General features: G+C 45.0%; 2 protein-coding genes across 2 annotated transcripts in view; one reads left to right on the top strand and one right to left on the bottom strand.

Annotated features, from left to right (window-relative positions):
* LOC138208647 (collagen alpha-1(XVII) chain-like) overlaps positions 1-2,729 on the top strand; it is an 18,691-nt gene extending 15,962 nt beyond the window's left edge. The window contains exons 46-50 of the mRNA XM_069166710.1: positions 592-741; positions 826-975; positions 1,072-1,152; positions 1,327-1,380; positions 2,286-2,729. Coding sequence (XP_069022811.1) covers positions 592-741; positions 826-975; positions 1,072-1,152; positions 1,327-1,380; positions 2,286-2,335 — 485 coding nt within the window. The 3' untranslated portion in view covers positions 2,336-2,729. The remainder of the gene's footprint in view (positions 1-591; positions 742-825; positions 976-1,071; positions 1,153-1,326; positions 1,381-2,285) is intronic.
* slkb (STE20-like kinase b) overlaps positions 2,652-14,246 on the bottom strand; it is a 20,891-nt gene continuing 9,296 nt past the window's right edge. Inside the window, exons 8-18 of the mRNA XM_069166818.1 lie at positions 13,550-13,681; positions 12,051-12,914; positions 11,831-11,961; positions 11,480-11,603; positions 9,729-9,908; positions 7,865-7,994; positions 7,084-7,208; positions 5,938-6,129; positions 5,701-5,826; positions 5,449-5,562; positions 2,652-4,436 (exon numbers count right to left, since the gene is read on the bottom strand). Of these exons, the coding sequence (XP_069022919.1) occupies positions 4,290-4,436; positions 5,449-5,562; positions 5,701-5,826; positions 5,938-6,129; positions 7,084-7,208; positions 7,865-7,994; positions 9,729-9,908; positions 11,480-11,603; positions 11,831-11,961; positions 12,051-12,914; positions 13,550-13,681 (2,265 nt within the window). The 3' untranslated portion in view covers positions 2,652-4,289. The remainder of the gene's footprint in view (positions 4,437-5,448; positions 5,563-5,700; positions 5,827-5,937; positions 6,130-7,083; positions 7,209-7,864; positions 7,995-9,728; positions 9,909-11,479; positions 11,604-11,830; positions 11,962-12,050; positions 12,915-13,549; positions 13,682-14,246) is intronic.

Genomic DNA, 14,246 nt, shown 5'->3' with positions numbered 1-14,246 from the left:
TCTGCCGGGCCCTCCCGGACCTCCGGGGCACAAGGGAGAGCCAGGTTTCCCCGGCGCCAGAGAGCGGAGGCTGGACACCGGAGACTACTCCAGCATGGCTGTCAAAGTAACTGATTACATCAAATGTAGGTGGAAACTAGACTTCGCGACAAACCTCACAGTCCGGAGCTTGAATCCGTCTTAACACACCCTCTCTTTTATTTTGGTATACATATTTTTTTGTTTGTTACGCAGCTCACGGTCTGCTCCGCGACGTCGCCACAGACTCTGAACGTGGCGTTCAAGGTCCTCCGGGACCACCTGGACCTCCGGGACGCAGCCAGTTGGTTAGCTCCCGCGAAAACGTCGTGGATGTGGTGGAATACATCAAATGTAAGTCGATAAGAGCTTCAGGTGTTTTTTTTGTTGTTGTTTTTTTTAAATAAATAAAGCTGGAGTCCAGTGACGACAGGTTGTACTTCTCCGTGTTATGTACAGCCCAGAGTCTGTTATCGCCATCTGCTGCACATCCGACACGTCGGATGCCGAAGCTTCTTTAAAAGCCCCGCTCCGGTGCCGACCTGCGTCACTTAAGTTTCCTCTCGCTCACAGCTCGCGGTTTGCTGCACGACATTGTGAAGGACTACAACAGCCGTGTCTTCCAGGGACCACCGGGACCACCGGGGCCGCCAGGGCCCGCCGGACACAGCCGAGGGTTTGGTTCCCACGGAAACGCCACGGACGTGGTGGAATACATCAAATGTGAGCAGCTAAAACATTTGAAAAAGTGAAAACACATTTAAAAGGAACCGCCGTGACGCTTTCCCTCGTCGCCCGTTTTGTCAGCTCACGGTCTCCCGCGCGACACCGAACGGGGCCACAACGAGCGCGTCGTCCGGGGGCCTCCGGGGCCGCCGGGTCCTCCGGGCCCGCCGGGATACAGCCGGCTGTTTGGCTCCCACACGAACGTCACTGATTTGGTGGAATACTTCAGAAGTAAAGAACATTTACCGGCAAAATCCCCCAGCAAAGAGAAAAGTGAAATGAAGCAGGTCAACAGTTTTGACAAACGACTGGATTTGTCCCCCACAGGACACGGAGCCACAGTGGGACCGCCTGGGAGACCAGGACCGAGAGGGGACGCGGGACTCCCGGGACCACAAGGAGAGAGAGGTACAGTAAAAAAAAAAAATTGTTGGTGTCGTCAGGACTGGTTTGGATTCAGATTTTATGATTTGAAATCAGCCGTTTATAAAATTCAACATGGGAACTGGAGTTTCCATGTTGAGAAGTGTTTGAAGACACTGCAAATGTTGTGTGTGTGTGTGTGTGTGTGTGTGTGTGTAGGTGAACGAGGTTTTCCAGGGCCTGAAGGACAAAGAGGACCACAAGGTGAAAGAGGTCAGTTTTTCTGAACATTTTGTGGAAAACGATTTTAATATGATTGGACACGTTTCACTGGTTTAATCTGGTTTTGTTGTCGGAGTTTCAGCTACGGGGAAAAAAAAAAAAGAAAAAAAAAAATCAGTATTAGGTTATAATGTAAAAAGTTTATTGTTATAACAATATATTTTCACGTTATTACGACGTCGCGTTTTAATGTGAAACGTTTCACAACTGTAACGTGATAACTTGCAGCCCGATATTTTAACAGGAAAACCATAAATTGAATGAAGCGGTTTGGAGAGCTGAGAAAGGGATACGATCTGATTTAGTTGTTACTTCCTGCTTGGGTTTAAAATACGCGCTGGATAAAACATTGCAATAAGTCGGGCTGTGTGTACGCTAACAAGGACTTCGCAAAGACCTTTTGCTATTATCGCGGACATGAAGTGGATTTGCACATTATGACCGCTTGATTCAGATAAATGCAACTAATGGGGTCATAAAGCGAACATAAACTATAAATAGCTCTACATCACTAAATGAAATGAGTCTTGTACTGTATTTCATTTCATTTCATTTCATAGCACTTTCCATTCATCCGTCTTACTTTCGCAAAAAAAAAAATTCTATTTATCCATCTTATTTTATTGTATACGTAGTTGTAATTTTTTTCTTATTGTGTACACCTTGTTTTTTTTCTTTTTCCTAACTGTGTTTCTGTGTTGCTTCGACGACTACATTTCCCCACTGTGGGATTAATAAAGTCCAAGTCTAAGTTTAAAGTCTGTCCTGTTAAAAGTGTCGATAATCGTTGCTTTAATTTTCAGAATAAGACGAGCAGCGACAGATTTATTTCAGTGTTTCAGTTCCGGTTCCTGAGATTTTTTTTTTTGTAATGGAAGCTCTTCGTTGCGTTTCAGGAGAGCTCACGGTGATGTCCAGAAGAAGAAGGAGGGACGCCGGTGTTTGAGACTTTTGAGTGTCTGGTGAACGAACTGAAGCACAACTTTATTGCTGTGTAATTATATTTTTGTATCGTCCACTTAACATTATGAAATCAGGGATCGTGTCGTATTGATTAGACTGTGTGTGTATTGAGGGGTGTCGGTCAGTGTGGTGACGTCTTTTATTCTGTGGGACTGAATGAGTTTACTTCCTGTTCAGTTTTTTTTTTGATACTTGGGGGATTTTATTGACCGATGAGTATTTTTGTTTTATGATTTTTGTTAAAAAAAAGAAATTTGTAGTTTGTGTCAAGAATTCAATTAAAGAAGTAAACGGCTGCAGTCGAGAGGAAATCAGTTTATTTACAGCAAAATGGAAAAATCAACATTACACAGGAAATCTAAAAACTATACATGTATTAAAAAAAAAAAAAAAAAAAAAAAAAAAAAAAAGCATAATGATTTCGATATGGTTTTTATTTGTTAGTGAACTTTCAGAATTAAAAAACTTGATTTGCAATCATCTGTTTGAGACCTTCAGTGAATGAATAAGAGGCCGATTAGCTTTCATATAAATAGAGACTGTTCTGTAAAAGGTGCACAGCACATGCGGTTTTCCGTTTTATTATTGAGTTGATAAAATGAACCAATCAGAGGTCGAGATGGCCCAAACCAGTCAGGTCCATGCGTTGCATCATTCATAAAACATCAGCCTGAATAATAATAATAATAATAATAATAATAATAATAATAAAAAAAAAAATGAAAAACTGCAAAGAGCTCATGTTATGTTTGAAGTTTCTTTGAATACAGACACATCTGTTGAATAACCGTTAATATGCTTCATAAGACCTTAAAAAGGCGATCATAACAGGTTTACAGTATATTCATTTACGGAGTATTAAGGCTATTAGCTAGCATGCGAATGAAAACACGTTTATAAAAATACGCCCGGCAGGCCTACCCACGATGCATCTGGGGGCAAAATACCACAAGAGGAGGAAGATACAAAGGACGCATGAATCCCACAAAACTCAGGCCTCCAAAAACTCTTAAAAATGTTTTTTTTTGTTTTTAAGATTTCTCATTCTTTCTTCATCCCTGAACAACGCTGCGGCAGAGACTCCACGTTTGATCGAGTGGTTTTACCTTAAAGAATACAAAACACGCCGGTACTTAAAATGCTTTCTGTCTGCCACTGCGGTGAATTCCTCAGAGTCCGATTAACGCTTCGTCTCCGCGCCGCCGCCTCCTCCTCTTCCTCCTCGGAGGGTTCAACACCACAAAAAAAAAAGAAAAAAAAAAAAAAGCCGCCTTATGTTCAAGACTAAAGGCATCCCGCAGGAAAAAAAAAAAAAGTCCCTAAACGCTGCATTAAAAATCATGCATAAGATTAATGTATCACGAGCTAAAACTCTAACACAGAAATATGTAGGATTTCATAAAAAATATACCGTTTCATGGTTCCTTCGGCAGGAGCGACAGTAAAAACGTCTCCTTTTCTTCTTCTTTTTTTATGATCAGAAATACATTCTATTCCATAATCGCTTACAAATGATAATTACCGCTTCATATTTATTCAAATTAAGTGGTATAAAAAAAAAAAAGCTTTTCCTTTTGTCCTTAGTGCAAAAGTCTAAATGAGAGAAACGTCGAGCAGCAAATCAGGATGAGAAACTGCTTGGATTTTAAAAAGCGTCGAATTCTACAGGCACTGGATTCTTTGTAAAAAATACTTCAATCGCGAGAGGAAGGTTGAACCGTCACTTCAGTGGGAACACAGAACCTGAAAATCTTCGTCATAATTCTCCTTCAAAAAGACGACTCTTAATAGAAAGTATGAGAACACGAAGGGTCCGGAGAGAGAAAATAACCCTCCGAAGGCAAGGCAGCACAGGCTCAGTCTTTACCGTCTTCATCAGTGTGTGTGTGTGTGTGTGTGTGTGTGTGTGTGTGTGTGTGTGTACTTCGGGTTTTCTCCTAGAAGCCCGTGGAGTGAACGCTGGGGATCGGGTAGAACTTGGAGATGCGGCTCTGGGTGGAGGGGTTAAGGCACTCCGACTCGCCGCTCATCTTGAAGAACACTTCCTGTTCCTGCAGCTTCCTGGCGAACTCCTCCTCCAGAGCCTGCAGGACAACACACGACAAAAACAAACAACAACAACCTTAGTGCTGCGGCCATGTGTTCTCCGACCTCCTTCAATATCCGAGTTCAGACATGGTGAGGAGGTTTCAGGTCCCGGCATCAACTCCTCCTCCACCTTTAACACCACCTCTCGCCTGGATTCTGTAAGGAAGTCTGTAGCGCTATTTTGTCCTCTGCACGGCTTCGTTCCCGCCGCGAGCGCCTCAGCAGCGTGTCGTCTGTCTGATTTGTTGAGTTTTCCTTCATTTTTTTTCTCTCCTTCTACCGGGTAAATTAAATTGTTAAATTGTTTTCGGTCCGTTTTGTGTTTTGTTTTCATCATTTCTGACTTGTTGCTATTTCAGTTGATAAGGCCAAAAAAAATAAAATAAAATAAAATATTGTATGGCTGTGCTCTTTGGGTCTGCTGTTTCAAGAACAAAACACAAATCTGCAGTGGAAATCATCGCACGGGCTCAGGAACACTTTTGAAAACCAGCACCAAAGTGTTCATACTCGATGTGGTGACAGCAGAAACTAAGACTCCGCTGAAGGTGTATTCTTTCAAATACCAGTGTAACGTCCGAGGACCTGGTTTAATTGTCTTTGACCCCAAATTAGAAAGTTTCTGACATTTTGAAAGTCGCCTTTCAGCCAATTTCCATTGAACTTGCACTTTTCCCATAATGCTCGTTTCTCCTCCCTTTTACATTTTCAAAATAAATGATAAACGTATTAATTAATGCTTTAACTTTCGCTTTTTCCCGCTGCACTAAAAAAAAAAACCCAATTCAAACCATTATTTTATGTACTGTCAGACCCCTAAAAAGCAACAAAAACAAACGTCGACGCAAACACGTTTTTTTTGTTTTTGTTTGTTTGTACTAAAACTCCTGCATTATTGCCGTGTAAAAAAGATACACAGCGACGCTCGTCGTATCTCATTAAACGTGCCGATCGTCGTGTTGTCCCGAGACTGTGGACGATTCAGGACTACAGTCCGAGAGACTTCACCTTCTTCCTGGGTCGCAGCTTCTCCCTCCACTCCTTCAGCTCCACGCTGTGCTCCTCGTCCAGCTCCTTCAGCTTCTGGGTCTCGTGTTCGATCAGCAGGTGGCACTTCTCGTTCTGCAACACACACACGCGCACACGCACACACACACACACACACACACACACACACACACACACAGTGAGGTGTTTTTAAAAAAAAATACATCTTCAGTGAAGCGTGTGATGTGCGATGCGAGTTGTAGAAATGTGGACCTGCAGCTGCTGAAGCTCTCGGACGTTGGCGTCGCACTGGAGCTGCAGGTCTCTCATGTGGTTTTCGTGTTTCTGTTGCTGATGGAGTCTCTCGTTCTTGTGCCTCTTCTCTTCCTGAGATGCAAACTGGAAACACACACACACACACACACACGACTCGTATTCTCGTACTGTAAATATCTTCTTTCCTGAATTTCCTCCCGTACGGCCGACCCGCCGGGGACGAGCGCGTCTCACCTGCTTGACCTTCTCCCTCTCCTGCTCCAGGGTGATGACGGCGCCGGTGATGCGGAGGCTCTTCTTGAACATGGCCATGCGCGTTTTGGCCTCGCTGCGCTGGATCTTGGGCAGCCGGGCTCGCTCCTGCGTCTGCTTGTTCTTCATCTCCTCGATGAGACGCTGGTTGTAGCGCTGCATCTGCTCCATCTCCTGTAACGGGGGAGGGGGGGGGGGAACACGTTACCGTGGTCAAACTCTGGTCGACCCGAGACTACGACTAAATAAAAAGGACGGACGGTGAAAAAAAAAAAAATAAAATTTCTGGACTAAATTGATTTGCTGAGAGTTTGGACGAGAAGCAACGACAAAACAGCTGAGACGAACTCCCAAAAAACTCGCAGGCAGCACGCGGACGTTTACAAAAAGGTAAAAATGATGTAACGGTGTCGGGTGATGTGGATGATTACGTCAGGTGGACCGAGTAAGATGTAAAAGTTGCTCCATCTAAAAGAAACAATCGTTAACTTAACGCTATTCGACAATTTCGCTTCTCCGAGACATTAAAAAGCTCCAAACCAGCTGACGATGTCGTCTGAACTTCTCTGAACGACGGAGCCGCTTTGAAACAAGACGGTAGAAAATTTACGAAACACCCACGAGCGGCTCCAAATTCTCTCCGCTCTCGTTATTTAAAATAAATAAATAAATAAATCGATATTTTTGGCTTTTCATCGTGACCAAAAAAATGCCAGTGTCGCCAGTAACTCCCTATTAATATCCTCCATCACGTGAAGCCACAAACTTATCCAGCTGTGGGAAAAGCTGGCAGTTTCGAGGGGCCCGTAAAGAATGACTTGTAACCCTGGTAACCGCACCCAACAAAGATGGCGACAGATGCGGCTTGAGAATGCGTCGAGGATATGCATGTATGTTAAAAGAAAATGCACGACAAAAAAAATTGAGATGGAAATGTTTTCAGTTTGTGTTCACTAAAACAAAACAAAACAAAAATCTTAAATCTGACTAAAATACATTTTCATAAAAAAAAAAAAAAAAAAAAAAAAAAGAAGGATACTTAGAAGATGCTTTTCTGAGGTTAAAAGTTCGATCGACGAAGATGTAAAAAAAAGAAAAAGAAAAAAAGAAGCCCGGTGGGTCTCGTACCTTCTCGTGTCTCTTCAGCAGCTGATGCCTCTGCATGAAGTACTGGTCTTTGAGCTGCTGCTTGAACAGCTGGTGCTTCTCCTGCAGGTGGCGCTCTTCCAGCTCCCACATGGCGGCCTCACGTGCTGCACGCAAGTGAACAAAAGACAAAGCTGAGTGACTTCACAGAAGGAGCATTATTAAACAGGAGAATATCTCTTCATGGTTATTAATCCCACACGGGGGGAAATTTAGTCGTCACAGCAGCATAGAAACACAAAAAAGGTGCACACATTATAGAAACACACTGGAAACATTTACAAATACGTGTACGAAAAATAAGATCGAGAAAATATTATATTTAAAAAAAAGAAAAAAAAGAACAATGACTAGAGGCACGCACACTATACACACAAAAACAAATAAAATACAATAATACTGAAAGTGTCAGGTGCTATGAAATGTTTCCGTTTCATCGTTGTCGGCGGCGACGAACGAGACGGAGCGCTTTTACTGCTGCAGACCAGATGTTTTGTCCTCAAGTGCTGAAACACGCCGGACAGACCAAGACGTGGCGGGAAAAACAACAACAACAACAACAACAACAACAACAGCAAAAAACTCTGCTAGCAGGCGAATCAAATATTCAAATGGAATTGGCGTTAACCTGAGAGGGGTTTACCGCACAGGGACGGTGGCGTGAAACTAGAAGTAAATTCAGGACGGATTTCGGAGGTAACAAATATTTAATAGCGTCGGAGTAAATCCTGCCGCTAAGCTCGTAAACAAATCCAGTTTTTACCTCGGAGGAGCTGCTGCTTGTGGTTGAGGCAGTCCCTCTCGATGGTGGCGAGCTCGTGTTTGTGCTGCTGGATGATCTTCTTCAGGGCGCTGTCCAGATCCTGCTGCTGCTTCTGGAGGAACTCTTGTTCCTGGAAGATCGGGGTGTGGGGGGGGGGGACACGAGGGAGAAAACGAGATCCGGGTGAGACAGAATTCATAGTTTAACGTCGTGGACGAGTCCGTCGGCGCGGCAACTGTTGCCACGCCGAAAGAAACGGGAAGCGTCGCGTCCTGCCGTGAAAAGGCGATGAAGACGTTAACAGCGGGACAGGACGCCCGAGGCCAGTTGAGTGTGTGTGTGTGTGTGTGTGTGTGTGTGTGTGTGTGTGTCTCTTGCCTGCAGGCATTCTGCCAGCTCTCCCTTCAGGCTAAGCGCGCCTCGAGCCGATAGTTGCAATAAAGGCCGTTTCACCTACTCGGCCCGGCCGACGCAGAACAATCCTGACGCCTAAACGCGCCGACATCATCCTTCACGTCTACAAAATGAATCCTCAAAATAAGAACCAAAAAGGAACAACCTACGCGACTTGTTTCGATGCCGTGTACTTCCCCGTACGGCGCCGAGCCGTTAAGGGTAACGACACTTTCCTTTTTCGGTAATAAACCCTTTGCGTGAGGACGTCAAGAGACGTGTTGATGGAACAGAAGTACGACCCCGTCAACAGAAAAGTTGGGACGCTGCGTAAAATGACAATTTTAAACAGATTGCAATGATTTACAAATCCTGTAAACACACGTTCAATTGGAAAAAGACCAAAGACGACATATCAAATGTTGAAACGGAGATATTTGATTGTTTTATGAAAAATAGAAACTTATTTTGAATTTAATGGCAGCGACACGTCTGAAAAAAACGTCGAGGCAGCCGCATGCTGCATCACCTCTCGTTTTAACAACACTCTGTAAACGTTTGGGAACCGAGAGGAGGGAGTTTTGAAAGTGAAATGTTGTCCCGTTCTTGCCAAAAAAACAATTTAAATAGCTGACGGGTCTGGACTGCAGGCAGGCCCGTTTACGTTGAGGAACATTAGTCATTAAATTGTTGCACTATTTGCCCGCGCGGTCTTTTCGCAGATTGGTGGACCCGTCCCCGTCTTCGCTGCCGAGAGACTCTTTTTACATTCAATAATGTGACCGATCTGTTGCAAATTAACCTAATTAGTTGCGAGCTGTTCCACCAGGAGGGGGTGTCACTTACATCCTGTACGAGGACAAATGAAAGGGCTGAACCGTAACATGGGCCACTCCCTGCAGATCACAGTGCATTACCCTCCCACACATTGCACTACTCACACGGCAAACTCGGGTAGGTGTTTTGAAAGTGAAGAAAAAGTCTGCATCAAACATCACAACAACAACAACAACAAAAGTTTTGTCCTTTCTTGTAATAAAGTTGTGCCCGAGCTGAGAGGAACACACACAGAGAGAGAGAGTGTGTGTGTGTGTGTGTCAAAGTTCAAACTCCACTGCAAACCCCGAGGGCCTCATTACCTCCTCCGGCGTGGCTTGGATAATATCCTCTTTAATACGTTTCATGACAGCGTTTGTCACGTGCTTTGCGGAGAGGCCCCCTTCCCGTTTGGCCTGCGCAGCCGTGAGCAACAGGTGGAAAATAAAAACGAGACAAAAGCTGAGGGTAGATTAGGAGCTACATGAGGAAAAATATAAATGAGAGGTGGCAGCGGTAGACTGATTTAACCCCCGACTGGGTAAACACAGGTTATCTAAAGACAGATCAGAGAGGTGTGTATAAATAGGAGCCCTCCTCCTCCTCAGGGTCTGCGGGCGGGTAAAGGAGGTCAAAGGGAGATGACGCGACTGACCTCTTTCTTGCGGTTCTTCAGCATGTTCTGGTACTTGGACAGCTCTTTGTCCTGATCCGCTTTGATGCGTTTGGCCTCGTCCCGGAGCCGGTTGGTGTGCTCCTGCTCCAGCCGCTCGATGGTCTGCTTCTGCTGCCGCTCCAGGTTCTCCACCTCCTGGTCGTACTGACGCTTCTTACTCTGGAGGACGGAGAAGGGGCACACGAGTCGCTGGTTTTGAGACTGAGGTTTTAAAACTACGTCGAAGAGCTTTTTTTTTTTTCTTCTAAATTCTGGATATTCAGAAAGTAGCCTTTATTTAAAGTGGTGGTGGTGATGAAGGTTTGATGTTTTAGAAACTAAGTGACTTCTGCTGGTTTGAAAAAAACAAACAAACAAAAAAAAACCATACAGCCGACCTTCAAATTTGAAAATTGATCTGAAGTCCGTTATTCACAAACTGCCTCCATCCGAGGACACTTCCCGAAGACAACAACAATCTGTGTCTCCTCACAGTGGAAGGAAAGTAACAGTCAGATGTTGAGTCATGTTGGTTTTTTTTCTTTCTTACGTCTGTCTGGTTGGCTTTTTGTTTACAGAAGGCATAAACAAACTTTTACTGAACAACCGCAGAATGAGTCAGATGTGTTTTGTTTTTTTTACGAGTGCTTTCTTCAGACTGCAGACAAACCAGATTTTTTTTCTCAAATCAGATCTTTTTTATTAGGTTAGGTTAGGTTAGGTAGTTACTTTATTAATCCCCAAGGGGAAATGTTTTCGCTACAGCAGCATACAGGAAGCAATAAAATAATAATAAAATAATAAAAAGCAATAAAATAACAGTAAAAAATATTAAATATAAAATGCACAGTATATACAGTACAGTATATACAGTACAGTACAGTATATATATATATATATATATATATATATATATATATATATATTATATACAAACAACCAAGAAACACAGACAACAGTGTTACTGTATTACAGACTGTGCACACTGTTATTTGCAAGTGAACAGATTGGATTGGGTGTATCTGCGTGGGTTGCTGTGGCAACGATGTATGTTGCAGCCACGCTTTTCCAACACGGAAGTTGGCTTCTGTCCGTGAAGTGATGCTGTCGTTGCCTACTGCGGCGCTGAAAAGCCACACTTTCTGCTTGCGGTAGCGTAGATGCTGCTCATCTTGTCGCGATGTCTGGATTTGTGAGTGACGCAAGAAATCCGATTCTGAGCCAGCAGAGTGCGTCCTCTAAGAAATCCGACCGGAATCACGTTTCAGACCCTCTTTAAACATAGTTTGGATCCATATTGCAAAAACTGCCTTTAATGTGTTTTTTGGGGGGTTTCTTTTCTGTTCAGACTTTCAAAAATCAATCTGGATGGCAGAAATCGGATTTAGGCCGACGGTCTGAACACTCGAGAAAAAAAAAGAAGAAAAAGGGTTGAAGACTTCTGGCTTTAAATAGACTCGATACTTCTGGCTTTATCTAATATAACTGAAGCATCAGCTCTTATACATAAACAAACTTCCTCTTCAGGGAGAAGCCAAATATCAGCAGTAGCTTTTAGGTTAAAGAGTTAGATGTGAACGAAAGGTTTGAGGGTTGACACTTTGTGCTTGTGATGGTCAGGGACCAGGAAGTGAGCATCGAAAGGATGGGAAGTGTCGTTTGTAAAGACGCACGCTGGGAATGCAGCTCTCTCCGCTGTTTTTTTTTTCTTCCCGAGCTCGTGACAGACAGGCTGGGGAGAAGTGACTCACCGTGGTCTCCTGCTCGAAGCGGCGGTAGATCTGCTCCTTCTGCTGCTGCAGCTTGTTGCTGAGCTGCTGCTGGGCCCTCTGCTCCTCCTTCTGCAGGAGACGCAGCTCCCTCAGCTCCTGCCGTCTGCACAGGAGGATGATGGGAAAGGTGATGGCGGTGTTAACAATGTGGAATTATAACTTCTTCTTTTTTTTTTTCACAAAGCAGGTCAGTGTCGGAGAGAAGAAAAAAAAAGATGGAGCATTTAAGGAGCTTAACTCCGTACAGTCAGGTTCGTGCAACTCATTTTCATAGTATTTGCATAAAACTGCTGCTGCCTGGTGTGTATGGAAACGAAGGGAGGCGGCTACCTGAGGAACCTCATCATCTCGTTCTTGGTGTCGTTGTCGGTGATGATCTTTGACGTCGTGACGCTCACTTCGACTCCGTCCACCATGAATTTGCGAGTCTTTTTCAGCGTCTTCTTCTGACGCTTCATGTCCTGAGAGAACCATAAAGAGGAGTTGATAGACGAGTCTGTGATACGGTCTCTGATGTTTGAATGTGTGTGTGTGCGTGTGTGTGGTTTACCTGTATGGAAACAGATCCAGGCTCCTTTGTTTTGGACAGAAAGCTCGAGATGGACAGATTGAGGTCTCCGCTGCTGTTATCTGCGGCCGAGCCACTTCCTGAATCTGAATCTCTCTCTTTGTCGTCCTTCGCTTTGTCCGGCACCACCTTCTCATTCTCGGCCGTTATTTTATCCTTCTCCGCCGGCTTCTCTCCGTTCGCCTCTTTCAAGACAGCTTTATCCGGCTCCGGCAGTGTCAGAGTCACTTTCAGGTTTTTGTACGGGTCCTGATCCTGATCCTGGTCCTGGTCCTGGATCTGGTTCTGGTTCTGGTCCTGGTCCTGGATCTGGTTCTGGTTCTGGTCCTGGTCCTGGTTCTGGTCCTGGTCCTGGTCCTGGTCCTCCTCCTCCACCGGAGTGCTTGGTTCCTCCACGACAGGCGTCTTTTCCTCCCGAGGAGCCTCGGTGACCTCCGAGCTCTCCGCGTTCTCGGCCGTGTCCACTTCCTTCTCGTCCTCCGCGGCTATTTCCAGCTGCTGCATCTCTTTAACGGGTGCCTCGGGTTCGGTCTCCGGCTCTGGCGAGGCGACGCCCGCCGCCGACGCTGCAACTTTCTCCTCCGCCGGTTTCTCTTCCACCTCTCCATCCTGAACCGGAGCGTTCGAGGCCTCCTCCGTGTGGCCGTCTGCGGCGGGCTGCTCTACGGGGCCGGTGTCCACCACGTGGTTGGCCACGGGGGGCTCAGCGGGTGGGGGAGTGGGTGCGGGCACGGGAAGAACCGGCTCCACCTTCTCAGGTACCGACTCCAAGACGGAGGGAGAGAGGGGGACCTTCTCGTCCTCCGAGCTGGCCACGCTGACATCCGACGGGGCGCGTTTGTGACCCTGAAGAAGACGAGGAAAAGCTTCACGATTACTGGTTTCTTACAAAAGCCAGAAAACGTCCAACACTGATGTTGTGTGACTGTCGGCGATTTCACCACAAGCGATGAGAAAACTAAATCCAGCCCCGTAAGGCGTGAATCTTCCTCTTTATTCTTCGACACACATCGGTTCCTTGCTCAGCCACGGCAGAGGGACAAATACTAAACTGACTAACTTCAATAGAGTCTAACTCGTACTGCTAAAACCCTATTTGAGCCTCAGCTACATGAAGAGATCGAAACCTCTTTCCATGTTCATATGAAACATGTGAGTAAAGGGTTAAAGACAAAATTGATCCTTTAAAGTTTCCCAAGAAAGGTGCTTTTATGAACGTTTTGCCTTTTTCTTTTACCGATAGTAAAACAGTACCAAAGATTTACTCATGTTCTCAACAAAATGGAACATTTGCAAAGTGTTTTCTGACATATTACTACATCTCGCAGCAGATTAGAGCCAGTTTAATGTGTTCAAAAGAGTAAAAGCCTGAAAGAGATGTGTTTTCTTGAAAGGGTCATTATATTTGACTACTCAGGTTTTCACCTAACAGCGCAAATCTTCTGCACGTGGATTTTTTTTGTGTGTCAATTTCTACTTACCAGATGTGCTTCTGTATCTTCCTCCTCCTCTTCCTCTTTGTGCTCTTCAATCTCCTCCGTGACCTCAGCCTTGGCCTCGGCTATCAGCTCCCTCAGCGGCCTGCTCTCCGTCACACTGGACACAAACGAATGCTGTCGCGCGAGACAAAGCAAACGATTAGATATTGAAGTTTTATCTCAATGCAAAAACAGCCAGAGCATAAAAAAAAAAAAAAAAAAAAAAAAACATGGTGAAACTCCACACTGGAACTGCTGGAGCTAAAGCGCTTAATTAGCAGCAGAGACTCGACACCCCACTGACAAATAATCCCTTCGGGTTTGAGATATAAATTGCTCGCAGCATGACGAACTCTCAGCGGGGTGCATCTGACAAAAACACACATTAAACAATGCTGGCTAAACATTTCAAACTTCTGCTGCCTCCTCTCTGTCTCTCTTGGGGGGGGTTTCAAGCCGTCTGTCTGAGCGCACTTCACGGGAAATAAAAAAATAAAACGATCAAAAGAACCGTGTCCAGACTACAAACAAGACAATCCCACCTTCTTTGGTTTAGAAATCTGCTGCATGTATTCTATCGTCGGCCGGAGAATGTGCAGCTTCTTCGATGTCAAAACCTTCATCGGTGGCGGGCCGCTGTTTTCTATTTTCAAGCCCATCGAGTCTTCCTCTGCGGAGAGCAATCCCGTGGCTAGCCGCG

Source organism: Embiotoca jacksoni, unplaced genomic scaffold, assembly GCF_022577435.1.
Source record: "Embiotoca jacksoni isolate LCO1_2020_lvr unplaced genomic scaffold, fEmbJac1.0.p SCAF_4, whole genome shotgun sequence".
NCBI classification, from domain to species: Eukaryota; Metazoa; Chordata; class Actinopteri; family Embiotocidae; genus Embiotoca; species Embiotoca jacksoni.
The sequence above is the reverse complement of the archived record's forward strand: the minus strand, read 5'-3'. Positions and strand labels throughout refer to the sequence as shown.